The following is a 27,470-nucleotide window of genomic DNA, read 5'->3' as shown; positions in this document are numbered from 1 at the left end:
GCTTCCACTCTGAAAATGCCTAAAAATGACACATTTGGGTTCCACATTTCTTGAATCTCCAATTTTAAATAAAATATGCTCATTTTGGAAAAAAAATGTAAATGGCCAATCCAGCAAACTCAGTCTAGTTTCTGAAAATGAATTTGGGTTCTTCTTTTCTCATACATCATCACTTATAATAAAGGTTCTGCAGATCAAGTGATTTCATCAGTAACACCTGGGCAAACTTACAGCCTTCAGTTGGTGGGCACTGGCATAACCGATTGAAACACAGTTAACCATTCTGTTGGCAATGCACAAGAGGTGCAGGCTCTGCAGTCCTAGTAAGCATTAAAAAAACCCAACTTATTTTGGTTCTAAAATAAGCAGACCTAAACTCAATAAACCAAGAAAAAAATCCAGCATGTAATAAGGTGATACTTTACAGTCACTTTTCAGAGCATAACCATAATTTAGATTAAGCCAAGGAAACAATTGTTCCTGCTCTAAATAGAAAATCTGTTCACCACTTATGTTCAGTTAAACTTACCGCTGGACGTTTAGCTGGCCTTGGAGGACTTGACTGAGGAGAGGGTTTCTTAGATTGTTGTGTTTGTTGCTGCTGTTGCTGTTGCACTGACTGCTGGGACTCTTTTTGCTGCTGTGACTGTGACTGCTCTGAACTTTGAGATTGCTGCGACTGTAGTACTGGAGGCATCTGAGGTGTAGACTGAAGGGATGGCGGCTGTTGCAGTTGGTGTGGAGTATGATGAGGCATTTGCTGTTTCCCTTGTGAGTACAGATCCAGGATCTGGTGACAGATGTCTAACAAAAAGTCCAAAAGGTTATACATTCCTAATAAAACATAACAATATTTATAATCAGCTTGAAACCCTTTAAAAGGGACACCAACATCAAAAAAACATTTCTTGCTGAAAATATTTTACCTACTATTAAAATACCTAGGATAAGTATAACTGTTCTTTTTTTCAATTTACTTTGTACATTTGCCAGGACTTTGCATGTAGTCAGTTTCACTGTCACCCCTTTATAGCAAGTTTTAGAGCAGCAGCCATGTTAGTCTGTATTCGCAAAAAGAAAAGGAGTACTCGTGGCACCTTAGAGACTAACAAATTTATCTGAGCATAAGCTTTCGTGAGCTACAGCTCACTGCATTGGATGCATCCAATGAAGTGAGCTGTAGCTCACGAAAACTTATATTCAAATAAATTTGTTAGTCTCTAAGGTGCCACAAGTACTCCTTTTCTTTTTTCAATGTAGCACTTTTTCAAACAGAACTATATTAAAGCACAATAGGGAACTTTTAGTGAGCATCAGAAAGGTCTACATGGACCAATTAAAATGCATCACATTAGTGCGCTTTAGACATAACACATTCCTGCTCCATGTAGACAAGCCCTTAGATACAAGCAACCATTCTGTTGTTATCTTGCTACACACAGATTTCATTTTCTGTATGGGCTGTTTTATCGATGTCTGTCTATTAAAACTGAAAATCAGAAGCACTAATTATAATATGGAAGACTACACCTTGTTATATAGACAGATCACTTGCTGGATTTTGAAGATCAGTGCGTGTAGAAATCCTTGTCATCCAGTGCAGGATTTCCAGGCTGTGAGCTCCACACTATTCCACTTCATAGGCCGCTACTACCTGTACCACTTGTATTTGCAAAATGTTATGGTGGAATCACTGGATCTGAACACTTCTTAAGTTTAGAGGCATTTGAATCCAGAATTTTGATCTGGCTCCAACATTTACAATAAAAAAAATTTCAGTTTTTAAAATACACAATTGAAATTTCTGGGAAGGTTTATATTATAATAAATTAAACATTGATAAAAGGAGACACTCAGCTCCCCTCTGAAAAGCTTAAGTAAACAGATGATCTTCAGTATCCTGCCCTAAAAGCAAGGCTGATGATTAAGGGAGAAACTGTACAGACTAGTGTCGCCAGGCATCCAGTTTTTTGAATGCCCAGTTGAAAAGGACCCTGGTGGCTCCTGACCGAGCGGTTAAAAATCTATTCGGCAAAGCAGCAGGGCTAAGGAAGGCTCTCTGCCTGCCCTGGCTCTGCGTGGCTCCCAGAAGTGGCTGGCATGTCTTGTGGCGTCTAGGCACAGGGAGGCTTCGCGCACTGCCCCCGCCCCGGCTCTGCAGCTCCCATTGGCCTGGAACCACAGCACTTGTTATGCAATCAGAAAGCTGGCAACCCTAGTCCAGACCTCAAATTAAAAAAAGAATGCAAGTATTTAAAAATATGACAAAAATATTTCTCGTACCTTCCAGAACATCAACAGGTACATCTTGAACAAACTGCTCCCACCATCTTCTGTACATTGGCTTTGATGTCCACTCCTGAATTTCAAACTTGCACAAACGGCCTGCCAGATACATAACTGCAACAGCTATGATCTCAGGTTCCCACTGCAGTGACAACGTAGTACAGAGACTAGAATATCAAACAACAGTCATTTTAAGATAACCCAGATAGCTGCATCACAAGTCTGAATACATGACATCTACAACGTACTGTTGAGACAAAGCAGATGACAGTTAAGTTTTAACATCTCATTCAGGTAATTTTTGATTAACAAAACTAGGATTCCCCTGTCACACAAACTAATTTACCAAACTAAGACCTTTGTTAAAAGTTCTTTGATTTATAGTAATTTGATTTTTAAACGTCCGAAGCACCATTATCCTGCAGTAACAAAAAGCAACATGAACAGATTTCTGAGGAATTTATTTAGAAAAAGAGTCTGACACACTGAGATAAAGTTTTCAAAAAGCATGAGGGAATTTAGCTGCACCAGATTCCAGTTTGGGTGATTACATTTCGCTTATCTAAAAGATTCCTCCTGTAACATCAGCTGTATATGATATTCTTCAAGTTCTTCAAGTTGTTCAGTGGTTTTATTTCAGTGGTAGGTGAAAGGATTTTTATGTTTATTTTGTAATGAATTTGGGGATTATTTTTGATAAAATGCACTTAAATATAAACAATGAATCATGGGAATGTTGAGACCAAATACTCCAATATATAAGTTTTAGATACAGTTCTAAGAGGTCTAGAAAGTTGTCCCCTGATTAGCATATGTAGTAGTAAAGGCTACAGTAAAGTTGATTATACCACTACTTCTCAATTGTTAAGATTAATCATGAAATACTCAGCTTGATTTGCAATTTAAAACCCATAGAAATATTAGAGCCAGCTTTCCTTTTCTTCGGTAACCACTCAACTCATTGCTAAGTTCTAGAATATAAGCACTTCAAGCAAAAAGTCTGAAAAAATCTGCCATTCAGTGATCTAGCCAACTGGTTACAACAAATTTCATACCATTCATTCATTGACCAATTCACTATGGGTTCTTTTGTTTAGCACAAGGTACTAATAGCAGTTAGGTTAAAAAACTCATTAGTTTATGGATGACTGAAGTACATGAAGTATTAGATTGTACCCATAGAGGAGAGTCATTTAGTAGTTTCAAAACTAAAAATGCAAAAGGTACCTTTAAAAAACTTTCAAGGAGTAAACTGGGTTAGAATTTCCTTTCTTAATGTTGCTTCTACATCCATGGCACTTAGGTCTATGTTTATATTACAGCTAACATAGCATGCCTAACCTTGTGCTTGAAACCCTTTAATGGATGTTGCATAGCATTGTTTTTCACAAGGTCCCATGGGATAACTCTCACCACTCAGTGTGCACTAAACATAGTGCAGGGTCTTAAAAGGCTAAGTGAAAATCTTAACCAGAATAGCTGTAGTTAAAATCCATGTTGATGACTGTATGGAACAAAGCTGCATAAATCCAATAATTTTTCCAAGGGCATTTTTCTGAATTTCAAGTATAGTGCTGTCTCAACAACACTATCAATTTTTCTGAAGTTACAAGAAAAAAAAAAAAGTTTCCCAACTGCCATCCTGCATATTCAACCTGGGATCTGAAAGTCAAGCTAGATTCTTTCCTTCCTATGTATCACCATCTGCAATAAAGATGATGCAAGCCAAATGGTAGTCACACCTGTGCCAGGCACCGTTCTTCAATTTACGTCACCACCACCACCCATGTAAACCAATTATCTCCATTTGGGTTGTACAGGTTTTCAAGACTTAGAATTTGGGCCTAAATTCTAATCTTGCACACCTAAAATTAAGCACCAGAGTAAAAGCGACCAATTTGCAGAGATGCTGTGCACGCACAAGTCTGACTCAAATCAATGAGAACCATAGGTGCTTAGCGCTTTTGAACAATCAAGATCATTTTTCTTTGGATGTCTAAAGTTAAGCACTCTAGTTAGAAATCTGAGAGTAATTACACAGAGGTGTTGATGCACCAGGAAATAACCTAGCTCATTCTCCCTCACGTGTTGGCTCTACAGTGCTAACGGAAGTGTAATATACTAAGTTTATTTAAGCCTCTGAGGTATGCAGAAATGACTCAATATATCTATTAAGAAGGTGCTATTTTTTACATAATCATCTTTCATAGTTAAATTCAGTTGAGCTACAGCTGGTTACAATGTAAAATCAAATATTTTGCTTGGGTTTTTTTTTCCAAGTGTTGTCTGATGAGACAAATAAACACCGCTTATATCTGAACTATTTACGGCACTGCACTATGAAGAATATAAAATATGTTTCACAAAGACTATATTTCTGGGACCCACCTCTTCCCAGGCCAAGACATTGGGTTACACCTCTCTTCCTATAGGTATTGGAGGCTCTGGGATTTGGCTATGCCCTTTCTGGCTTCACTGTATGGATTTGAAGGAAGAACTGACCATATTCCCTAATCTGGGCTTCCCCTTGAAGTCCCTGATCTAAATTTTATCCTGGAATAAGAGGAATCCCTTCAGGCAAAAAACTCTGCAGTGAGGGCAGAAGGAGCATGGCCAAACCCATGATTCATGGACAAACATGAACCGTCTTTGGAATGTGCACAAAGAGATACAGCCTAAATGTGCATGATTGGGGAAAGTGGTGGTAACTAGCTGAAATATTTAAATGTCTGGAAACCTTTTTTTTTTTTTTTTTTTACCTGTCATTTACAAATGTCCATGCCATTTGAACCAGTTTTTGAATTTTGTTTTTATCACCTGAAAGAAACAAAACAAAAAAGTTTACTAAACTAAAAAGTTCAGAAAAATTAGTTTTAAAAACCATTATAAATGGAAAGACTTCTTTAGAAAAATGGTATCTTTGTAATATTCTAATCTTTTCAGGTATATGAGCTGAAACTGATGTGTTACAAGTACAAACCTGTTAACATTCTAACCTCATGTTTTCATATGCTCCAAGTCCCCCAAAACATTTGCCTTTTGCACTGAATTTTTTGAGTTTTGAAAAATGGTAGCAGGACCCAGAATTGGTTTGTAAGTGGGAACAAATTCAGTGATTTTTTAAGTGAGGGGACAGATTTTGAGGGGAACTTTAAGGCAATTTAAGTTAAATAGTTATTCTTTGGAGAGGGAAGATGTAGCAGGAAAAGAACTTTTCACCTGGGCTAGTAGGCCTAGACAGGAAAGCATCAAGAAAGTTTCCAAGTTATATCAGGCCAGGAAAAGAAAACCCATAAGCCACTGTATTCAAATGATTTATACATAAGGCTGTGAGTCTCTCATGTATTCTGTGACTTTCCCTGACCTCCATGACTTCTGCAGCAACTGGTGCTGGTTCAGGGGCTGCCTGAGCCGGGCAGCCCCTGGGCCAGCAGCAGCAGTTTGGGTGTATGGGAGAGGGCATGGGTGCACTTATCTCGGGGTAGGGGACTCCCACTGGCATGGCCCTGTTGCTCCTAGGCAGCAGAGGGGCCGGGGTCTCTACACTGCATGCAGGCCCCACCCCCGCAGCTCCCATTGGCTGCAGCTCCTGACCAATGGGAGCTGCGGTAGCCGGCATTTGTGCCCCTCCACCAACTAGGAGCTGCAGGGATGCGGAGCTGGGTAGGGAGCTCCTGACAGCCATCTGCCCCCACTGCGCCCCCCTGGGCCACCTCCCAGCACACGTGGCCCCCGCCCAAGTTTTAGTCACAGATATTTTTAGTAACAATCATAGATAGGTCACAGACCATGAATTTTTGTTTACTGCCCGTGACCTGTTCATGACTTTTACTAAAAATACCTGTGACTAAAATGTAGCCTTGTTTATACACAACAGTCATACACTGAGAAAAGTGAAATAAACCATTCTTTTAAGACATTAAAGAGATCGAGCTGAGGACTGGAAGCCCAGAACACCTAAATTCTACTAGTTCTCACTCTGTGGGCTTGGAAGTCACAACCTCTGTCCCAGGTTCCTTCTCGGAAATATGGTTAATATTTCTCTCAGATGGTGGGTGAGTAGATTAATGTTTTTAAAGAAGTATAAACCAAGTGTGCTATTTAAGAGTTGTTGAATATTATTCAGCAATGCAACTCTTCATATTTACCTTTGAGTTGTTTGGCATACTTGAGAAGAAACTGGTATGGATGTTCCACTTGTAAATCAAACTTTATTGTTTGTAATAAGATTCTCTCCAGGACCATCACTTCCTCCTAGACAATATGACAAAATAACCACAAAATATATAATTCCCTCTTTTATTCATGAACATTTGATGCTCATTTGAAATGTGACCTTATTTCCAGTGGAATTTGTTTAGCTTCAGCTTTCAGACACTGGATATTATTATGCACTTGTCTGCTAGATTATCTTTCCCTGTGCAGGTATTTATAAGACTGTGATGAAGTCACCTCCTAGCTTTCTCTTCAATTATTTCCTACCATTGATGGTCCTGACCTTTCAGAGGCTGAATCACCTACCTTAAAATGTTAGCATTATGAGATTTAACTGTCCAAGATGAGTTATTACTGAACCTAATTATGCGTGAATCTATTAGTTTCTCTTAAATATTCTTAATCTTTAAGGTTATTTACCAAGTGTTTACTTCAGTGAATGAAGTAACTGAATCCATATTCTCACCCCCATTCTCCCATCTCATTACCTAAAAAGTCTAAAACAGATCAAAACTCCATTTTGGGGTGAGCTGTTCTACATTTGGGATGGCAGATCACAAGAGACACACTTGGGCTAAGTTTCTGAAAAGTGAATAGGGATTTTGGGTGCCTCAATTGTGGCATACCCATCTTGACACTTTAAAGAGGCCTGCTTTTCAAAAAGTGTAAAACACCCACCCTGTGGATAACTAAGCCCCTGTAAGGTGCCTCAAGATAGGTACCTCAAAACTGCTGCATCCAAAATCACTAGTCATGTTTGAAAAATCTTGGCCTTTGATGGTGACGGCTGAGTATCAACTAGAAAACTGAAGCTATCACAGCAAATGCAATGGCAAAGCTAACTGCGAAATAAACTATGAAAGATAAGCAGCATTACTCAGAAAAGTAACACCAACAACAACACAGTGAGATTTGAAAAACTAAGATCTCCCATAATTTCTTTTAAAGGTATGGCATCTAATTAAAAATCAGTTGTATTTGTCTGAAAAATGTGTATATACTATAGTTACAAACTAACATCTACAACTACTACAACTGAAAGAAATTATTGACAGTTTTTTTTCCAATTTACTTTGTGAATTTGACAGCATTTTATGTAGTCAATTTCACAGTTTACACTGTATAATCAATCAGTTTCTCTTTTGCTGAAAACACCTTATAATCAACAGGAAAACTGAAACACACTTAAGTAAGTTAGACTATATACGTGGTAATGTACCAGAAAATTAAATTTTAGGTTTATTTATCTAACTTGAAGAATAAAGTTGACAGTGCCCTTTCAAATGAGAATCCAACTTTCCTTTTAGCTCAGAAGAGAAATAAATATAAATATATAGCACAAGTATTAACTCTATTAAAATGCTAAGTTTTAAGTAAAAGAATCATAAGCACGAATAAATTATTTTACCTTTGGGTCATCACCAAACTGTCCAAATTGTACATCATTTAGTAAGCTACGAGCTGTTTTGATTATATCTTTACATTTTTTTGGAGTTTCTTCAACTTTCCCTGCCAGGAAGAGACAGCAAGCTCCAGTCACCTAACAAAGAAAATTCTGTCAGAAAGTCTACATCTACAACGCCGCATCTATATATTAAAAACAAATTGTGTTTTAAGTGTCAGTTTCAACAATCAGGTTATGAGATGCTGTTTCTCAGAGAACGGTTAATAGAATTAGAAGCTCACTCAATGATTACACACACAATTTAGCTTTTTTAGCTATTTCCAAGTAGATACAACCTTTTTGAAGACAGCCCATAAGGAGCATTTTATTTAATTTAAAGAAATACAACCAGAGTTTTTTGTCTTGGCATAGAGAGCATTGCTTCACAAGGGGGTTTAAAAACGTAATTATATATGTAATTTGTCTTTTCCTTGACCACTTAGCCCCTGCTGCAAATCACAAATTATTGCAGCTTCTTGGGAATGACATTAACATAACAAAATTGTAACAGCAATTCTTATTTACTCTAGAGCACAGAAGTACTACATTTTAAGTCTTGATATTCAGGATAAAACATTTAGTTTTCATTGCATGGAAAATATGAGAACTGTGTAATACTTTGTGTTTAAAGCAGGTCTTGTTTCTACATTAAAACGTAAATTAAAAAAATCACATGTAATTAAAATACTCTAAATTATCCTTTTTCTGACATACTTCTGAAACTCTGAAAAGCACAATATTAACAGAAAGCTTAAACATTTAAAGAAACAACATGTATAAACTATAACCATGGCAAGATATTTCAGGGGATTATTCATAAACATGAGGCCTTAGTTAAGAAATAAGGCCTTAGTTAAGAAATAAGGCCATCAGCCTTCCTTAGTTGCCACCACTTTAAATATTCCATACTTAAAGCAACCATGGAATTAAGAAGTCAATGCTGTAAATACTTACATATCTTGGGAACTGTTTGAAGGAATGAAACATATAAAATCGATGAAAATAAATTATTCCAGTTGCCAAAGTGTCATAATGTCTGCGCTACACAATAAGGATTTAAACAGTATAAATCAAGTTCAAAATATAAGACACGAGAGGAAGCCGAGTCAGAGAAAAAACTTGCTTTGAACAAATCAGCTGACTGATTCTCTAATACTATAGTTGATATTTGTTTTTAAAGTTTTGAAAGCAAGTGTGATGTTTTACCAAAAAAATCCTACAAAAAAAACACAAGGTCTCTGTCCTGAGCATTTTTTAGTCTAATTCAGGTGCAGTGGATATCTAGAACAGCGTAAAAGGCATGGCTACAGAGTCAAGGTAAAGTTCACCCTGGTACAGAGGGTCCATACCACCACCTGCATGACTTAAGCCCCACACCTGGCTTGGAAAAGCCAGCAATAATGGCAGGCCTGGAGTGGAAGTCATGCAATTTAATGACCACAACAGCCAAGCAAGTGGTGGAGGCACTGAGACCATCCTTTCAACTCAGACTGGGAGTACAACCAAGAGAACTTTCCCTCTGGTTGACAGGTGGATTTTGCCTCCCTTAACTGTCCACTAACACGTGATTGTTAAGGGCTGATGTAGCTGAAATTAAATACAACTTTAGTGAAGATCAAAACTATAGAAGATAAGATTTTTAATGAGGAACAGAAGGAGAAAAGGGATTATTGGTATACAAAAGCGTAGAGTAATTCCGAGTATGAGGAATGGCGAGAAGCAGCTGGGAGCAGAAGAAAAAGAGGGAATAGTTGGGAGAGACTATACAGCGGGGCAAAATGGACAAGAAAAGATGTAAATTCAAACACATGCCTAAACAGAGCCTTGAAGGGAAAAACCAGGAGGTTTTAATTTCTAAAATCACCACACAACTGACAGGCCATCTTTTCCCTTTATGTTGTCACTTCATTAGTTAAGCTAGTTCATTTGTTACAGAAACTAGGATTCAATTAACAGAAGAAAATGTTCAAGTAGAAAAACATTAAACATCAAAGATGTTTAATTTAAAAATAGTAGTGATGTTTTTGAAATAAGACTACACTGTACAAATTAATGATACAAATGCACAAGGACCACTCTTGGTATATTTTTTCTGGACTTTCTGATTCATAATGCTACAATCGTACCCTGAAAATATCAACTCAAAAGGATACAGTCCCAGACGTGTTCCTACATCAAATATGAATCTGGCTCCTTCTCGGCGGTATCGTGCCTCAGTAGCTGGATCAAGTCCTTCTAATTGTGATGGTGTATGTGCCAGATCTTTTTTATCCCAGTACCAACATGGTTTTGTGTGGTCCAGGTTTGCCAAATTTACAGAAGGGCTGGAATTTTCTTTATTCTCCTTCATTTATTGAAGTAGAGTTGTTCCTGCTTGATAAGTTTTCAGACAATGGGTTTTCAGACAGCAGCTTCAAAATAATAATATAAAAATAATCAGGTAAAACTGCAACAGACCAACATTTTTCATCCTGACATAAGTGATATTTTCGCTACGCACACATATACTATGCATGTCACAAGGTAGAATGGAAAGATGATCTGAAAGAAGGGAAATGTATTTGTGTATTTTTTTTGCTGATTAATGACGCTTGAAAAGTTTTTTGAAAAGATATTTTACTTGTGAAAAATTCAGGTTTCATCTACACTGGTTTCCCCTAGTCTGTGGGCACCGGAAAACTAAGAGAATGATGTAAATTCCAAAGTAGGGAAACTTGGGCAAACAAGTCACTACAAATCTCTTACTATATTTGCTCACTTGATCTAGGGCAGTGTTTCCCAAAGTGTGGTATGCATACCCCTGGTGGTACATGAAAGGGTTTCAAGGAGTATGGGGCAGAATTTTTTATTTTACTTTATCATAATGGGACCCCCAGCTGGCAGCAGGCTGAGCAGAGCCAGCGGACAGAACCCCAGACCCACGGTGGGCTGAGCGGCTCAGCCCGCTGCCAGTCTGGGGTTCTGTCAGCTGGCTCCTCCCAGCCGGGGTCCTGGCTGCCGGCTCCGCTCAGCCTGCTGCCGGCCAGGGGTCCTGTTCACCCAGGCCGGCAGTGGGCTGAGTGGGGCCGGCGGCGGGGACCCCGGCTGGCAAGGAGCCGGCAGCGGGCTGAGCGGGCCCAGCGGACAGAACCCCAGACCCGCAGCGGGCTGAGTGGCTCAGCCCCCTGCTGGTCTGTGGTTTCATCCGTCAGCTCCTGCCAACCAGGGTCCCAGCCACTGGCCCCGCTCAGCCCGAATTTTTCGATACTGAAATAGTAAGTATTAAAACTAGTGCTTTCTTCACTAACCTAACCAAGCCAGCGTATTTTAATTTCATAATTTTTATATATCTATATCTATATATACACACACATACATACACACACACGCTGTTCTGCCACTGTTGATTCGCTTCTATTATTTTCATTATTTCTAGTACTATTTCTATATGTAACTATTATTTCTATTAAAATTTTTGTTTCAACTGTAAGTAATATAATTTTGTAATTTATTTCTAATAAACATTTAATCCAGAATGAAACAAATTAGGAGTGTGTTATAAAAATGTGGCTAGGTGAAATTTAAGGTGCTGGTAACATGGTTACAGGGTTAGCTGAACTCACTCTCTCTCTCTCCAGGGACACTCTTTCAAATGACAGGCCCTGTGTCTTCACTGTTCTTGGGATGGAATCCCAGATTCACCCCTCTATTAGACAGAGTCTCCAGGCAACAACAACACCTCAATCACTAACTGTGATTACTCTGCAGGCCCAACTGGGTTTGGCCACGTGCATATATTCCCTTTAGGAGCTATTCTTCCATCCAAAAGAATGCTATCATCTATTTATCTATCCATAAGAATGCAACAATCAGAAAAAAAGTGTTAAAAAAACAGGCCAATATGCATAAAGGTCTTACTTAAAACTAAGTTAGGCTTAACTTGACCTGCCACTTCTCAGTCTCAGGGAATCAGTGAGCACATCTCCAGCCTGTATCTGCCAACCCTAAACTTCATTGAGTGTCTTTTTAAAACCATGCCAGCCCCTTTGCTCTGCATCACCTACTATTCATAAAAACAAACAGATTTCCACATTTTTCATAATTGGCTTTGCGATTTTAAACCCTAAATGGTTAGGAACTACCTACTTGAAAAAACATTTCTCCCCCATGGCACAACACCACAGTAGACAGACATAAACAGGAGTCCTTCTGGTATAAATGAAGTGGGATCTTCAGCCAGAGCACCCTTTCTTTGGAATCTACACCTCAATTCCAATATGTGGAATTCCTCCCTCACCCTTTATATAATAACTTTCAAGTCATGTATCAAAAATCATCTTTTTTGTAGAGATTTTAAAATATGGAGGGGACACGCAAGGAGGGAGCTGAGTTTTTAACTCACTGATTTACTCATGACAGATTTCACATTATGTTAAAATTAGGATGTGTTTATGTCAAAGGTGCCTAAAGTATACGAATAATTCCAGCATTTCTATACACATGAATAAAATGGTTACTTGTTACCTAACAGACTAAATAGAAAAGTTTTCTTTGTGAAAAATTCAACATTTCTAAATCAAACCAGGGCCAAAAAACCTCTACTCCTGGGGGAATTCTGCACCACTGCATGTGTACAGATTTCACATCTCCCGCAGATTTCTTTGCTTCCCTGCAGAAAAATGGCAGACAGAGAAGCAAAGGGAAGCTGCAAGAGCAATCATGTGCCTCTCCCCAGCAATGCGGGCACGTTGTTTCAAGCGCTCAAAAGCAGCCAGCGGAGAGGTAAATCACTGGGGAGACTGAGGACACCGCGGCTGGTGTGGGTCAGACCTACTCCCTGTATCCAGAACCAAGCCTTAGCCCCTGCATCTGGACACCCCGTGCTGAGTCCCAGCCCCTGTATCTGGATCCCCCCGCCAAGCTCCCACTCCCCCTTTACTTGGATGCCCACTCCTGCACTCAGAACATCCCTTGAGGAACCCTCCACACTCAAACCCTCACCCCAATGAGGTCCACCCCCTATGCACGTGGACCATCCCGACTAGCCTCCTGCACCTGGACCCCCACCTCACCGAGCCCCAACCTGTTGCACCCAGACTCCCATCGCATCAATTTCCACTCCCCCAATACCTGGACACCCCTGCTAAGATCCCAACACCCCTTCTGAGTCCCAACCACCTTCACCTGGATCCAGTGTTCACTCTACTTTTCCAACGCATGTGAGGAATGAATTTTGTTATGTGCATCAATATGGAGGTGATGTATGACACATCACCTCCATATTGGTGCACATAATAAAATTCATGTGGTAAGGATGAGGCTGAGGGACTCGGAGTGTAGGAGGTGGCTCAGGACTGGGGCGGAGAGTTGGGAGGCAGGGGAGTGAGGACTCCAGCTGGGCTCTGGGGTGGGGCATGAGCATGAGGGGCTCAGGGCTAGGGTAGTGGGTTAGGGTATAGGAGGGGGTAACGGCTCTGACTGGGGGTGCAGGCTCAGGGGTGGGGCCAGGGATAAGGGTTTGGTGTGCAAGCTGCCCCAGGACTACGGCGGGGAGAGAGAACTCTCCCCAACTCTCTCTCTCCCATAGCAGCATCTGGGCTCGGGGGAGGGGGGTAGAGGCATCTCTCCCCACCGCAGCGCTGAGCACCTGCATGGCACTTAATAGGCTGCTGCATGGCCGCTTAGATGTAACTTAGCCTGGATCCCCCTGCAGAGTTCCATTGCCCGTACATCTGCACCCTGCTCCTGAATGGCTGTGCATCCAGAACCCCCACACACCTGGATCCCCTACTAAGCTGCCTACACCCAGATTACCTCACACAGAATGCTCTCACTCCACACCTGGATCCCTCCACACCTTGATCCCCTCAGCCTGCCTGCCCGCCCATACCTGGTACAGAGGGGCAGGACCCCACAGTGTTTCCAGAGCAGGCCCAGCCCTTGTGCTGTGTCAGGGTCAGGTGCAGCCTCAGCGCCGTGTTGTAGATGGGGAGAGCTGCAGGGGGATCTCCTACCTCTGTGGAGCCAGGAGCCTATGCTCCCCACTACCATGCTGGAGCCTCCACATTTATTGACAAATAAAATTTGCAGAATTCTAAAATATTGTGTGTAGCATTTTTAATATTTTGGTGCAACATTCCCTCAGGAGTAAAACTCTCAATCCTTTGTTTCAAGAAGTTTCCCATCAAAACCAAGACAGACAAAATTTGGTACAATAGATATTTTAATAATATTAAACTAAAAGTTTTCTTTTTCAGATTCTCTTTATAGATCACAAAAAACAACAAAAGGCACCACAAGCTCGTTCCTACCCTCCTTCTTACAGCACCTTCAAACATAAACCAGTTTATAAAGTGAAACTGCTCTTGGAAAAGATCACACTACCTCCTGCCCCATAGCCAGCAAAGACTAGTGATTTAATCCAAAATACAGTCTTGACTGTCCTTTTCCTACGTGTGACACAAATCATACAATCAAACCGAAGGGCAATGTTATAGTTCTCATGACACCAGTCTCCTGCAGACACGAGAATTTAGAGAGATGCCAAAGTGAGTAAGAGAAACAACGCACAAAGGCCGACGGGCAGGGTAGCCGTGTTTGGACGCATATTTCCACGCAGCCTCTCCCCAACTCCACGGTCCCCCGCACCCCAGGCTCTCAACCGCGCCGAGTCAGTCCCATGCCGGCACCCAGCCCAGCGCCCCAATCTCCCGCTGCCTCAGGGCCACCGACCACAGCCACCCCCGCCATTTTTTGGACAGGATCTCAGTTGGCTCCTCGCTCCCTCCCCAGCCACCTGGCCATAGCATCCCTCCCCGGTATCGCAGCCCCTTTTCCTCAGCGCCCCGGCCCTGGCTCAAGACACCCCCCCCCCCCACCACCACCACGGCATTCCAGTCCCCATTCACCCAGCCCCGAGCCCCTCCGAGCCCCCAATACCACTCTGAGAGACTCCCATCGAGAAACACTCACGAAGCAAGCACGCGATGGCCCCACAACGCAGCGCGGCCACTAACGACAACGACACCTTCCCTCCCTGCGCGGCGCCATCTTGGGAATCGGACCAAGTCGTTCCCGTACGTCACTGCGTCAGCGTCGCGAGGGCACGGCGCCCACGTTCCCACTGACCAATGAGAATCACAGGCATAGCTCTAACTTCCACCCTTCTCCGTCAGACGCTGAATAGAACAGGTTTGTGCGCACCCTACCGCGGTAATGTCGATGAAGACCAATCAGGTAGCAGAATCGAGAGGATTGCAGGCCCCTTCAACCAATAGGAATCGAAAGTGGTAGGGTGAATTCTCACCAATCGGGAGTGGCTTGGCCCCCTGTCCCTGTTTCCGCTACTCCCAGTGGGTGAGCGACAGGGGCGGTGGTGAGGGGGCGGCCTATGGGAGTCGTTGGCTGTGCCAGAGCTGGGGGCGGGCCCGCTGTGTGGGTGCGGCTCAGCCAATGGCGGCAGCGGGTTGGCATCAGTGGGCGGGCCGGGCGTTGGGAGGGTGGGGCTCGGGTTAGCTCGGCCGCCACCTACCCCCTTCCCCGGGCAGCGGACGGCGTCCGGTGAGAGAAACGTGGGTGACTCCGCGCTGTTTCTAAGAGGAGGAGCCGTCGCGGGAGGTAGGGACCGACCGGCCGCTCCATCCTCGTCGTCTTTTGGGGGGGGGGGAGGAGCAGCAACCCCCCCCGCCCACCCTTGGGCTGGGTATGGGGCGCTGCCCCCTCACATCACCTATCCCCGCGGGGGCCAACCCCCCGGGGAGCAACTCCCCCCCCCCCCTTCCTCGGACGCAGCCGCTCAGCGCCCAGGCCTCGCCGCCCCCCGCGCCACTCTGAGCTCGCTCCACCCCTGTGCGTCTCCCTCTCAACTGTGCCGCCCCCGTCTCTCCTGGGGTGCCTTGACCTCACCCCATCCTGCGTGTCACCTTCCTTCCCCCCGCGGTGCGGGAGCAGCTTCGTCCGCCCGTCTCCTCTGTTGGGAGCACCCCGGCCCGAGCACTCCGTCCTCGTGCCCTGATCGCTGAAAACCTGCCTCCCGCACTCGCCGTTTTGGTGGGACAGGCTGTTCTCCTTCCCACCCGCCCCGCCTTCCTCCTCTCGCCTGTGCCTCTCCCGCACCCACTCGCAGCTCCCCCTTCTCATCCCTCTCCCACTCTCACCCAGATTCCTCCTGGGGGTGGTGCAACCCTTAGCCCGCTCACCCACTACTCCACTTTGCTCCTCTCATGGGAATCACCACACTGCTCTGTCCCCCATTTTGCGTTTTCTCTTCTGCTTCCCACTCACTGTGTTTCTGGAAGGAGACAACACTGACCGAGATGGGCAGCCCTTCATCACATGTGCTGCAGCTATCCCACTTGCTGCTTGTCTAGTTCCCACTCCCACTGTCTTGCTAGGGGAGGAGAGAAAAACATTACATCCCAAACCCACATGCTACTACTGCCCTGTATCTATGTGTGGATGCTTTGCTTTAATCCCATTTGTATGCTCTGGAGGTATGAGATTTTCTTCACTTTTATGAAAACTGGAGGCAATTAAATCCACTTCTTCTCATTCATCTTCCTTCCCTTGCTTCTCCCTCCAAAAAAGTGATAGCAAGGGTGGAGAGTGAAAGTAAACAAATTGCTTAACTTGACTTCTCCGTGATGTTATCCTTCCTTTTTTGATGATCACAGGGTTCACGTTTTTAAAAAATGGTTAAATCAGCTCCACCTTTCTTTTTGCCTTCCATAATTCTCCCACACCTCTACTTCTCTGGATCCAGCTCTGGAGTGTTTCTGCTGGTATGTGAGAGTCTAGTTTCCTGCTTCATAGGCAGGTGAGCAGGAGGAGGCTCAGATTCACTGATCAATAATTTGACATTGGTTTGTACTATTTTAAGCACTCTTTTATTCTCTTTTCTCCCATCCACTTTGTGGCATTTTATTTTATTTTATTTCAATTTTGGAAAAGAATTAAGCCCAGCAACTGAAAGACCCTGAATGATTTAAGCAAAGTATCTTTTAAACTGATTGATCTGCTGGGGAAACTTTTCCATTACTTCTCCATGAGCCTGTGTGTTGCAACCTTCCCAAATCAGTACTGAAGCTGCTGCTGAAACTGATGTTTCTACAACTTCCTTTCCTGCTCAGAGAGGATTGGTTTAGACTCAAGTACCACTTGGAAAAAAAATACAAAGATGAATTCATACTGCTGTTATCTCTTCCATAGTAAGATGGCAGGCTCTGATCTCCCCAAATGTGTCATTTTATCTGTGAAATAAACATATCTCTCCCTTTTTCTCCTCCCAAGTTTGTGATATTTAGTCCGTGTTTCAGATAGATGGCTAAACTTAGGCTTCAGTAGCTGGCAAAGAGGGGAAAGCCTGTGTTCTCAAGGAAGGGGAAAGGGCTTTTTTCCTTATTAAGGTGACCTAATGGAGAAATGTACCATCTTTTCAGATTAATAATGTGTTAATGTGTAAATAAATTGCAAAATGCTTAAATTTTATTGTACTATGCACCTAATATCTTTTACTCTTTCATTTTGTTTTTGAAAGCAACATAGTATAAAGACAGGTTTCAGAGTAGCAGCCGTGTTAAAGAAGCTACTGTTGGTGTCTGGATGAATGTGACGTTTCAGACATTATCCATATGTCTGGCTCCTAGTTAAAACTAGACAGCCACTCAGTAAACTACAAATACACAGGGAATATGTCTTCAGGGGCAAAAAGGGTGGGTTTTATCAATTGTGTTAGCTCAGTAAGGTTAATTTAACATGACAACTTTGGACATGCTAATCTGCATTTTAACAGGACTTTTCAATTGTGTTAATTAGATTGAGCTAACACAATTGAAAAACATACCCTTTTGCCAGTCAAAGCTGGGTCAGAGATAGTTTTAGGATTTCAGCCAAAATGTAAGCACGTAGAATCAAAATACTGGCATGTCCAAGTAAAGGTGGACTGAGCTGCAGATTTGATGCAGATCTGAATTTCCAAAGTCCTCTCTACTCACAAATATTGTATTTATTTTAACAACAACACAATAAATGTAAAGATGCTGTCTATCCATGTACGAGATGCATGCATCTTTATTAGCAGTATTGTTTACTATTTGTATAGTGTGAGAATATGTGATTAGAATTATGGAGATTTCCCTACCAGATCCATAGTGCAGATTGCACTGAATGGTATATTTAACGCCGGTTTTAAATCAATTAATCAAACATTAAGCTTTACACAGATGCTTATGTAGACTTGTCCCACTGTTATTAAAAAACTAGGTCAATATATGCGTACATGGGGCCAAATTAAAGTTGCACAGGCAATGTTGATTTTTGGCTATAATACAGTATGATTGAAAACAACAAGGAGACTAACACAGCTACCCTTCTAAAATCTATCACAATACAGTATGATTGTATCACATGTACATTCATAGATGTTTAAACTATTTTATCAAGATGTGTTTTTACTCTAATCTAGTTGAGGTTTGAATTAAAGTTATATATGTGAGTGTAAGCTTTCATGAGCTACAGCTCACTTCATCGATGAAGTGAGCTGTAGCTCACGAAAGCTTACGCTCAAATAAATTTTAGTCTCTAAGGTGCCACAAGTACTCCTTTTCTTTTTGCGAATACAGACTAACACGGCTGCTACTCTGAAATATGTGAGTGTGTTTTGGATGAATGAGATATAAAAATTGTGAGTGGTTGTATTTTGGAAGTGAAAGGGAGTTGTTGTGGATATAAGGTGCATTTAGCATAATGGCATGTAGGATCTGTATACTATGATATTGTAATGGCCAATGATGGGAGACAACATGATCCAGTGGATTGGGTCTTGGAGTGGTGTCAGAGGCCTGGGTTCTGTAGCCAGCTGTACCACTGACATGCTGTATGAACTTGGGTAAATCACTTAATTTCATTTTACAGGTGGAGAAACTGAGACAGAGAGAGACTAATGACACCTATCCTTATTTATAAAAGATTGAAGAAGAAAGTGAGGTGACCTGGGTAGGCTATGCTAACTGTTAGGAGAGGCAGAGGCAAACCAGGACAAAAGGGATAACTTTACATTTTTAGAACTTCATAAGGGAAATCTTCAAAATTGTATCAGGAGTGTAAATACTATAGAACATTGCCAAAGGTTATTTATTATAATAAACTATAGGTTACCAACTCATTAGCCTTTGTGAACTTGTACACACTTTGCAATCAGTACCAAATGCATTGTTCTTAACAACAACAGAAGAAATTACAATATACTGTGTCACTTTAGAGGAGAATTAACTTTTCTTAGATCATAGAATCATAGAACTGGAAGGGACCTCAAGAGGTCATCTAGTCCAATCCCCTGCACTCAAGGCAGGACTAAGTATTATCTACACCAACCTGCTCTTAATAATCCCCCGTGATGGAGATTCCACAACCTTCCTAGGCAATTTATTCCAGTGCTCAACAACTCTGACAGTTAGGAATTTTTTCCTAATGTCCAACCTAAACCACCCTTGCTGCACTTTAAGCCCATTGCTTCTTGCCTATCCTCAGAGGTTAAGAAGAACAATTTTTCTCCCTCCTCCTTGTAACAACCTTTTATGTACTTGAAAACTGTTTATCATATCCCCACTCTGTCTTCTCTTTTTCAGACTAAACAAACCCAATTTTTTCAATCTTCCCTCATAGGTCATGTTTTCTAGACTTTTCATCATTTTTGTTGCTCTTCTCTGGACTTTCTCCAATTTGTCCACATCTTTCCTGAAATGTGGCACCTATCATTATCATTTCCTCCCAAGTTCCTAACCACCTTCACAACTAATTCATCCCTGTTGGTCAAAAACAGATCCAAAAATAGATGACCTCCTAACTGTTTCCTCAACTTTCTGAATCAGAAAGTTTTCCCCTACCCATGCTAAGAACTTGCAGGACATACTATATTTTGCTGTAATAGTCTTCCAACAGATATCAGGGAAGTTAAAATCCCCCGTTAATACTAGCTCATGTGTGTTAACAAAATTAGCTACCTGCTTGTAAAATGTGTCTTCCACTGCCTTTTCTTGATTTGGGGGTCTATAATAGATCCCCACCATAACATTGTTACCATTCTTTTCCTTTTTTGTCCTCACCCAGAGACGCTCAGTAGGTTTATCGCTCCCTTCCTCTTGGACCTCAGAGCAAGTATATACATTCTTGACATTCAGTGCAACACCATCTCCTTTTTCCCCATACCTGTCCTTCCAGAACAAGCGATATCCCTCAATGCTGGTACTCCAATCATGGGAGTCATCCCACTTAGTCTCTGTATTGCCAATTAAGTCAATTTTCTTCTTGGCTGTAAGTCTAACTCCACTCTTGCTTTCCTGTTTTTTGCTTCTCTTCATTTTGAAGTGCTTCTTAGATTCAGTGTTCCTGTGGCTGTACCTCTTTCACAGAGTTTATCCACAAGCAGGGTTTCTTCACTTAGAGGGCCCTCACTTGTCTATTAGGCACCTTTGAACTGTATTTTTTTTTAATGGATGTTCAGTCACTCTTTGTTCAGATACTCTAGGTCAGTGGTGGGCAGCCTGCAGCTTGCGGGCCGCACATGGCCCAGGGTAATCCGCTGGCAGGGCGCCAGACAGTTTGTTTATGTTTGCACAGCTGCCCGCAGCACCCAGTGGCCGCAGTTCACTGTTCCCGGCCAATGGGAGCTGCAGAAAACAGTGGCCAGCACCTGTGGACCGCGCTGCTTCTCGCAGTTCCCATTGGCCGGGAATGGAGAACCGTGGATTACCCTGATGGGCCATGTGGAGGCTGCAGGTTGCCCACCATTGCTCTAGGTTCTTTGTTGATGGGCTTCTCGTTTTTTGCTTCCAGGATCTGTTTGTATCTAACACAGCTTTTTAATCAATTCCCTTTTTCACCAATTTATATTTCCTTTCAGTTTTTCCCTTGATACTTGCTCTCTGGTAAGTCTGTAGATTTTTATTTCTCTCTGCTTCCGTTCTCTAACAGTATCTGCTCATGTATCCAGGTCTGTTTTTTTCCTTCCACTTGTCCTGACCTAAAACCTTTTGTATTTTCCTTTTTTTCCTCCTTCTCAGTTTTAGTCTCTGTTCTATTTTATCATTTTACCCCCTATCCAGGCTCCAGCTCATGAGCTAGCTCAACATCTCGATTCTTCTCCTTCTCTGACAGCTTTTTCCAACTGCTCCTTCAGGCAGATTCTGAGCCCCCTCCCCAGCTTGAGCTGCGCTCTTATGGGCTCTCTCTCTTCCTCCAGGACAGCATTCTGTGCGTCTGCATTGCAACTGCAGCAGGTACTAGTGCCAGGGTGCGGGTTACTACCAAAGCAATACATGAGAGCTAAGTTATTTATGAAATAGTAGTGTGTGTCTTTTAAAGTGATTGTGTTGACAAGAAATGCATTTGAGAAACCTTAACTCTTAGGTAATGTTTTTTGTGTGGTCCTCTTTAGAAGGGGACAGTGGAGGAAGTGAGATGAAGTGACAAAAGCAATTTGACTGGGTGATGTTTAGTGTTTTTGAATGGCTTTTTCATAAGGAGTAATATTTTCACTGGCTTAGGTGTACAATTGTCTGAGTAGAGAACTTCAGTGGGAGGCGGGGAAGGATATTGTCTGTCAGGAGACAAGGCTTGAAAAGTCCACTTGCTTATTTGTAACAGACAAATGATGTTTCCCCGGCAAGTGGAAAACAGCTAAAAACACTACTTCTCTCCCCCCCCCCAAAAAAGAACTTGCGCATCAGTTTAGAAAAATAGTTACTTTCCCTAATATTAACTAATGCAGTGTTATCTTCCTGAGTGGCATCTGAGGTTAGCATCTAATAGAAAATCCCAGTATTGTGGGGATCAAGTATTTTGGACATGGCTGGTTCTCCCCACTTTCCAGTGTTTCAGTAGTCTTCTGGCTTAAAACGAGTGGTAAACTTCTCAAGCATTGATCAAGAGATGTTGGATTTGCCAGTATTTCTATCCCATCAATAAATATAGCCAGACTTCATTAATCTTATAGTGTCAGACTTCTTGATTAGTAATAGTACTTTTTACTTTTTGAGGGTAGACTCATGGATATTTTGTACATGGCAAGGCAGTATTGTCAAGACACCATTCTGCTTGATTATAATTAGTCTATGCTAAGAACTACTAATCAAATCCCTTTTGAGGCCCATTTATTGGGAACCGTAGTTGCGGTATTGAGACAGGATTACTCTCTCAACTTGGTAAAACCCGGGTAGAAAATTGTGAATTGTCCTTTCTCAGCAAGTGTTGAATTTGTGTCCCAATACATATATAGATCCACTCTCTGTGTGGCTGACGCTATATCGTTTTTTAAAATGCATTTGATTTTAGTAACTTCATTTGATGTTGATTTCTGAAGGCTGGTTACTTCTGCAGGCTTGTTTACACATTCAGTGCATCTGGTGAAGAAGCTCTGTGCTGACGAGAGAGCTCTTGTCAGCATAAGAAAACCACCTACATGAGAGGCGGTGCTATCTATCAGTGGTAGAAGCTCTCCTGCCAACATAGCGCTGTTCACACCCCTGAGCAACGTAAATTATTCCGAAATAAGATGTTGTGTAGACATAGCCTAAGTATTTTACCAAAGGTGAGCTTTAACATACTTGAAAAGAGAAATTTAGTGATCTTCAAAGACTGTACAAGGGTGTTTTTTTTTCCTGCACCTTAAAGAAAGTGAATATAATACTGTGAAAAGCACTAGTTTAGTGATCTTGAAACTAAAATTATTTTTTCAGAGCAGATACAGTGGAGACGGTAGCAGTGCAATCTTCCTTATGTTCCACCAATATCCTCAACCCTAGGCTAGTGATGGCAAACCTTAGTACTGTATTATGTGATATAGCTTTTGATAGAGACAAAAGTGGTTTTGAATTTAACTCTGATTCTCTCCTTTACCAGTTAACGCATCAGAGACGCTTCAACTTTCCAGACCAGGTTTCCAGGTGCTTAAATAAGAAAATAATTTTGGTTAACATATGTTTTAAAAGTAGAATCTCTATTAGTCTTATTTCTATTGCGTCAAAAAAAAAACCTACGTTAAACATTAAGGTGGCAAAGTAAAGTGTTCAAAGTTAGATGATGTCCAAATCAGTGTTGCTCATGCAACCTTGATTTGGCTCCCTGGGTTCAGTTCCAGATTTTAATGGGGATTTGCTCTAGTGCTTATAGATCCTGACTCTGTAATCACTACATGTCTTCATTCCCATCTACTTTTTTTCACTTCCCTCTTTCCAGCTCTTGCCCTTTTTGCCTCTGCTCCTGTGCAACCCCGAGCACTTCTACTCTTCCTCTGCTGTGATCCAACCCACACACTGACTCCTGTCCCCCTCCTCCTCTGCTTCTATTTAACCCACCTATCCCAGCTGCTGCGTGCCTCCATTTCTCAACCCTCTGCTCCTGTTCTTTCCCCTCTCTGCTGCACCTCATGCTCTGGTTTCTACAATCTCCACACATTGTCTCCTTCCCTCCTAATCCCTCTCCATTCGTGTCAGGAACCACCTTCCTTCTGCTTCTCGCACCAGAAGAAGGAGCATCGAGAGCAGAGGAGAGACAGTCTTGCTACTCTCAGTTTCAGTGCACTGCTTCACAGTGGAATCGGGCAGTCATCAGTTGCAGGGAAAATCCTTCTCAGCCCTGCTAGCCTTCGGCTGGAGCATGCTCAGTACACACAATCCTGGGAGAATTTAGCTGTCAAATTCTAACAAGTCACTGCTGATCACGTGCAAATTGAGACATTTCAGAGTCTCATAATGTGACCAAATTTGGGCAGATTATCATGGGAAGGGCACGAGTCCCAATGCCAAATTTCAAGTCCTTGCTCCAAAGCGTGGAAGTGCTAGTTTCTCAATGAAATGACTTAAGAATTTCTTTATAACATCTTTTCCCCCAGTTTTGTTCTCTGAAACAGTTGAATGGTTTCAGCTGAAACTTTGTAGAAAAATTTAGCCTAAGGCAGACTCATGACATAGGAAACTTAGCCCTAATGGTTAAAGTTTGGTAAAGTTGTAAACAGCTTAAAACAGGGTTTTATAAAGGTGCTGGGCAGCCTTAATCATAAGTGTCACTATCTGTACCAGTTGTAATAGTTTTCTGATGTTATTCTTACTTCCTGATTCACTTGGACCTGAAAATAATTAATCAATTGAGATTGGCAAATTCATTTTGGAACACTATTCATTTGTATCCCCTATATATCATTGGCATTATTTTCGGCTTCTCTTGGCTGGTAAGTAATATGTTTGGGCTAAAAAGCTTTGGCAGAATTTAGAAGAATGTAATTCAGAGTTCAAGAGACAAAACTTGATATTCAAGTATTTGCAATTGGATTTTATTCTCCTACTTTTTGTATCAGTTTAAAAAATGTTGACCAAAGAAATGGACAGTAGAGAGACCATCGCTTTGGTAAGAGGCAAGGAATATATTTTCTTTGTTTCACCGGTCGCTGCAGAAATCCCCGAAAGTCACGGAATCCATGACTTCCATAACAAACACAGAGCCTTATTAATGATGAACTAAATATTAACTTTGTTTTAAGATGTTACTTTGGGTGTATTTCCCCCCTCCCACCTACTGATCCAAATACAAGTTATTGCTTTCTCTTAAATTGCCATTAACCTTTCCCTTTGATCAAGTTGGAACCACATGGCCTTCTCTCCAAGCCTCTATCCATAATGAACCAGTGATCATCCAACTAAGGATGTGCACAAGGGTAGCACTCAGATTACTATTAGTAGGGCCCTACCAAATTCATGGCCATGAAAAGTGTGTCACGGACTGTGAAATCTGATCTTCCCTTGCCCCACCCCATGACATCTGGTCTTTTGTGTGCTTTTACCCTCTATGATACAGATGTCATGGGGCGGGGGGGGGGAGTCATGGTATTGCTACCCTTCTGCAGTGCCTTCAGAGCTGGTGGCTGGAGAGTGGTGGCTGCTGACTGACAGCCCAGATCTGCATGCAGCAGCCTAGAAGTAAGGGTGGCAATACCATACCATGCCATCCTTACTTCCACACTGCTGTTGGCAGCGACTCTGCCTTCAGAACTGGGCTCCCAGCCAGCAGCTGCCATTCACCAGCTGCCCAGCTCTGAAGGCAGCGCAGCCAGCGGCAGCGCAGAAGTAAGGGTATCAGTACTGCAACCCCTCTACAGTGACTTTGCAACTGTTCCACAACTCCTTTTTGGGTCAGGACCCCTACAATTATAACACTGTGAAATTTCAGATTTAAAAAGATGAAAACATGAAATTTGTGATTTTTAAAATCCCGTTCCTGTGAAATTGACCAAAATGGCCCGTGAATTTGGGAGGATCCTAACCAATAGGTCATGCAAAACTAAAACACTTCTGAATACAATGTGTAGTTGAGATGTTCTTAGAAACCCCCCAGGTTAGCTTTCAACAAACTACTCTGCTTATCACAGCAAAAAATAAAGTCAGTCAAGGCCAAGTATTTAGCGTAATGTATATACAAGAAATAATTCATGCCAATTTAAAGAGGACTTTTGGACTTTGGTAAGAATTTCAATACATTTTTGTGTCAGTTATCAGGAAGAACTTGCAAATGTCAACCAGTAAGTGAAATTTCTTTTCATCCTTTCAGAAATTACTGGTACTCCTAAGTATCGTGCAAGTGAAGTAATTCTAAAGTCTTAGGTAGTAAAAGAAAGATTTAAGAAATCTGATAGTGTTCCAATCAGCAGGACTGAAAGCTAAAGGATTTTTATCATCATCATCTTTGTTCCGTTGCCACTTCATCATTTCAAAGCATTTGAGTACAGAGTGAGTCCACCTCTGAATTTTAAGGCTGTCATCTGCATAGTGGCCTCACCTTTGATCAACCACAGCTATAGTACTTATTTCCTGCCTGTAAGGACAAGGGAGTTAACTCATCCAAGGCTAGCGTTTAATTCCTATCTAATAGGTGGCAACCAGAGGTAACTAACCCATTTTCTCAACATTAGAAAGCAACATGCCTGATCTACTTTGGTCCTAGAGAACTCAAATTGTCATATTACTTCAGAATCCAACCACCTCTCAAAGTAACTTTATAAATGGCTTGCTATATACTTCAGTATTTCCTAAAATCTGCTATTCTAATTGTTACATTACATCATCATCATTTAAAATAATTAAGTGAATGGCATCTTAAACGTATACATTATTTCTTCATATTTTTAACATTTACCTATATATGAAAAAAGCCGATGCTAATATTTTATTAAAATGTAGCCCTCATTTACCTCAACTATGGAAGGTGGTATTTCCAGCATTAAAGCAGTCTTTTTGACTGCTTACTCCAACAGCAGCAAAACTGGACATACTGAAGTTACATTTGCCCTAATATCTGGGATTACGTTGGGCACAGTGGCGTGCGCCTATAATCCCAGCTACTTGGGAGGCTGAGGCTGGCAGATCACTCGGGTTCTGAGCTGCAGTGCCTTATGCTGATTGGGTGTCCGGTGCTGCTGACAACCTGGCCAGTGAGTGACTGAAGGACTGACTTGTTGTCATTGGCGTTCTCTCTGTGAGGGCTGATGGACCAATCGATCAGGGTGATCTAAGATTACAACCTGGATATAAGAGATTTGCAGGCTTTGTTGTAAAGCATGGATTAAAGATTATAAAATTATAAAAAGAAAAAATGGAAGATACAGGTATTTCCACTAACTGTTTACAAAGGGATAAAGATACATATTGATTTACCTCTGTTGAGAGCTGCATAGCTAGACCACTGTATATCATATCCTAAATGTGTACCTCCTCACAAGGAAGAATAAGACCAGAATTTTACAAAGAAAGACTAACATAGAAAAGTAAAGTCTAAATATGACCCCAGAATCACCCTTTTAACTTAAATATAAAGAAGAGTTTAAAAAACGTTTGTTTAAATGCTGTTCTATTTTGGTGTGTGTTATGCCATTCTGAGCTAAATATTATAATTCAGAAGTAAATTTCACAGTCCATGACACATTTTTCATGGCCATGAATTTGGTAGGGCCCTACTAATAGTAATCTGAGTGCTACCCTTGTGCACATCCTTAGTTGGTTGATCTGTGGACAGAGGCTTGGAGAGAAGGCCATGTGTTCCACCTTGATCAAAGGGAAAGGTAAATGGCAATTTAAGAGAAAGCAATAACTTGTATTTGGATCAGTAGGTGGGAGCGGGGGAATACACCCAAAGAAACATCTTAAAACAAAGTTAACATTTAGTTCATCATTAATAAGGCTCTGTGTTTGTCACGGAAGTCATGGATTCCGTGATTTTTCCATTACTTCTGTAGTGGCCAGTGTACCTGGCCCAGGGGCTGCCTGAGCAGCTTGGGTAGCCCTGGGCCAGGCTCACGGGCCACTGCCGGGGCAGTCTCGCCTTTGCCCCCCAGCAGCAGGAATTTGAGTGTGAGGGGGGTTGGAGTGCTTACCTGGGGGGGAGCTCCCTGGAAGGGCGACAGCAACTGCAGAAACGGGGCTTGGGGTGAAGCAGAGGCAGCACATGAAGCTAGGAGCTGAGTAGAGAGCCTGCTCCAGCCCCTCCAACACCTCCCGCCTGCCTG

At 42.0% G+C, this 27,470-nt stretch overlaps 2 protein-coding genes across 5 annotated transcripts in view; one reads left to right on the top strand and one right to left on the bottom strand.

Annotated features, from left to right (window-relative positions):
* Positions 1-15,676, bottom strand: part of CCNK (cyclin K) — a 31,111-nt gene extending 15,435 nt beyond the window's left edge. Inside the window, exons 1-8 of one of the 4 annotated variants that reach the window (XM_038404574.2) lie at positions 14,897-15,676; positions 10,099-10,356; positions 8,900-8,981; positions 7,910-8,041; positions 6,435-6,540; positions 5,046-5,103; positions 2,284-2,453; positions 530-804 (exon numbers count right to left, since the gene is read on the bottom strand). In XM_038404574.2, coding sequence (XP_038260502.1) covers positions 530-804; positions 2,284-2,453; positions 5,046-5,103; positions 6,435-6,540; positions 7,910-8,041; positions 8,900-8,981; positions 10,099-10,295 — 1,020 coding nt within the window. In that variant the 5' untranslated portion in view covers positions 10,296-10,356; positions 14,897-15,676. Of the gene's footprint in view, positions 1-529; positions 805-2,283; positions 2,454-5,045; positions 5,104-6,434; positions 6,541-7,909; positions 8,042-8,899; positions 8,987-10,098; positions 10,357-14,882 lie in introns of those variants that run through there. The other 3 variants (XM_038404573.2, XM_043517503.1, XM_038404575.2) reach the window with 3 other exon arrangements.
* SETD3 (SET domain containing 3, actin histidine methyltransferase) overlaps positions 15,410-27,470 on the top strand; it is a 78,185-nt gene continuing 66,124 nt past the window's right edge. The window contains exon 1 of the mRNA XM_038404570.2: positions 15,410-15,541. The gene's annotated coding sequence lies outside the window, so the exon portion shown is untranslated. The remainder of the gene's footprint in view (positions 15,542-27,470) is intronic.

Source organism: Dermochelys coriacea, chromosome 6 (genome assembly GCF_009764565.3).
Source record: "Dermochelys coriacea isolate rDerCor1 chromosome 6, rDerCor1.pri.v4, whole genome shotgun sequence".
NCBI classification, from domain to species: Eukaryota; Metazoa; Chordata; order Testudines; family Dermochelyidae; genus Dermochelys; species Dermochelys coriacea.
Note: the sequence above shows the minus strand (reverse complement) of the source record. Positions and strands in the feature narration are given on the sequence as shown.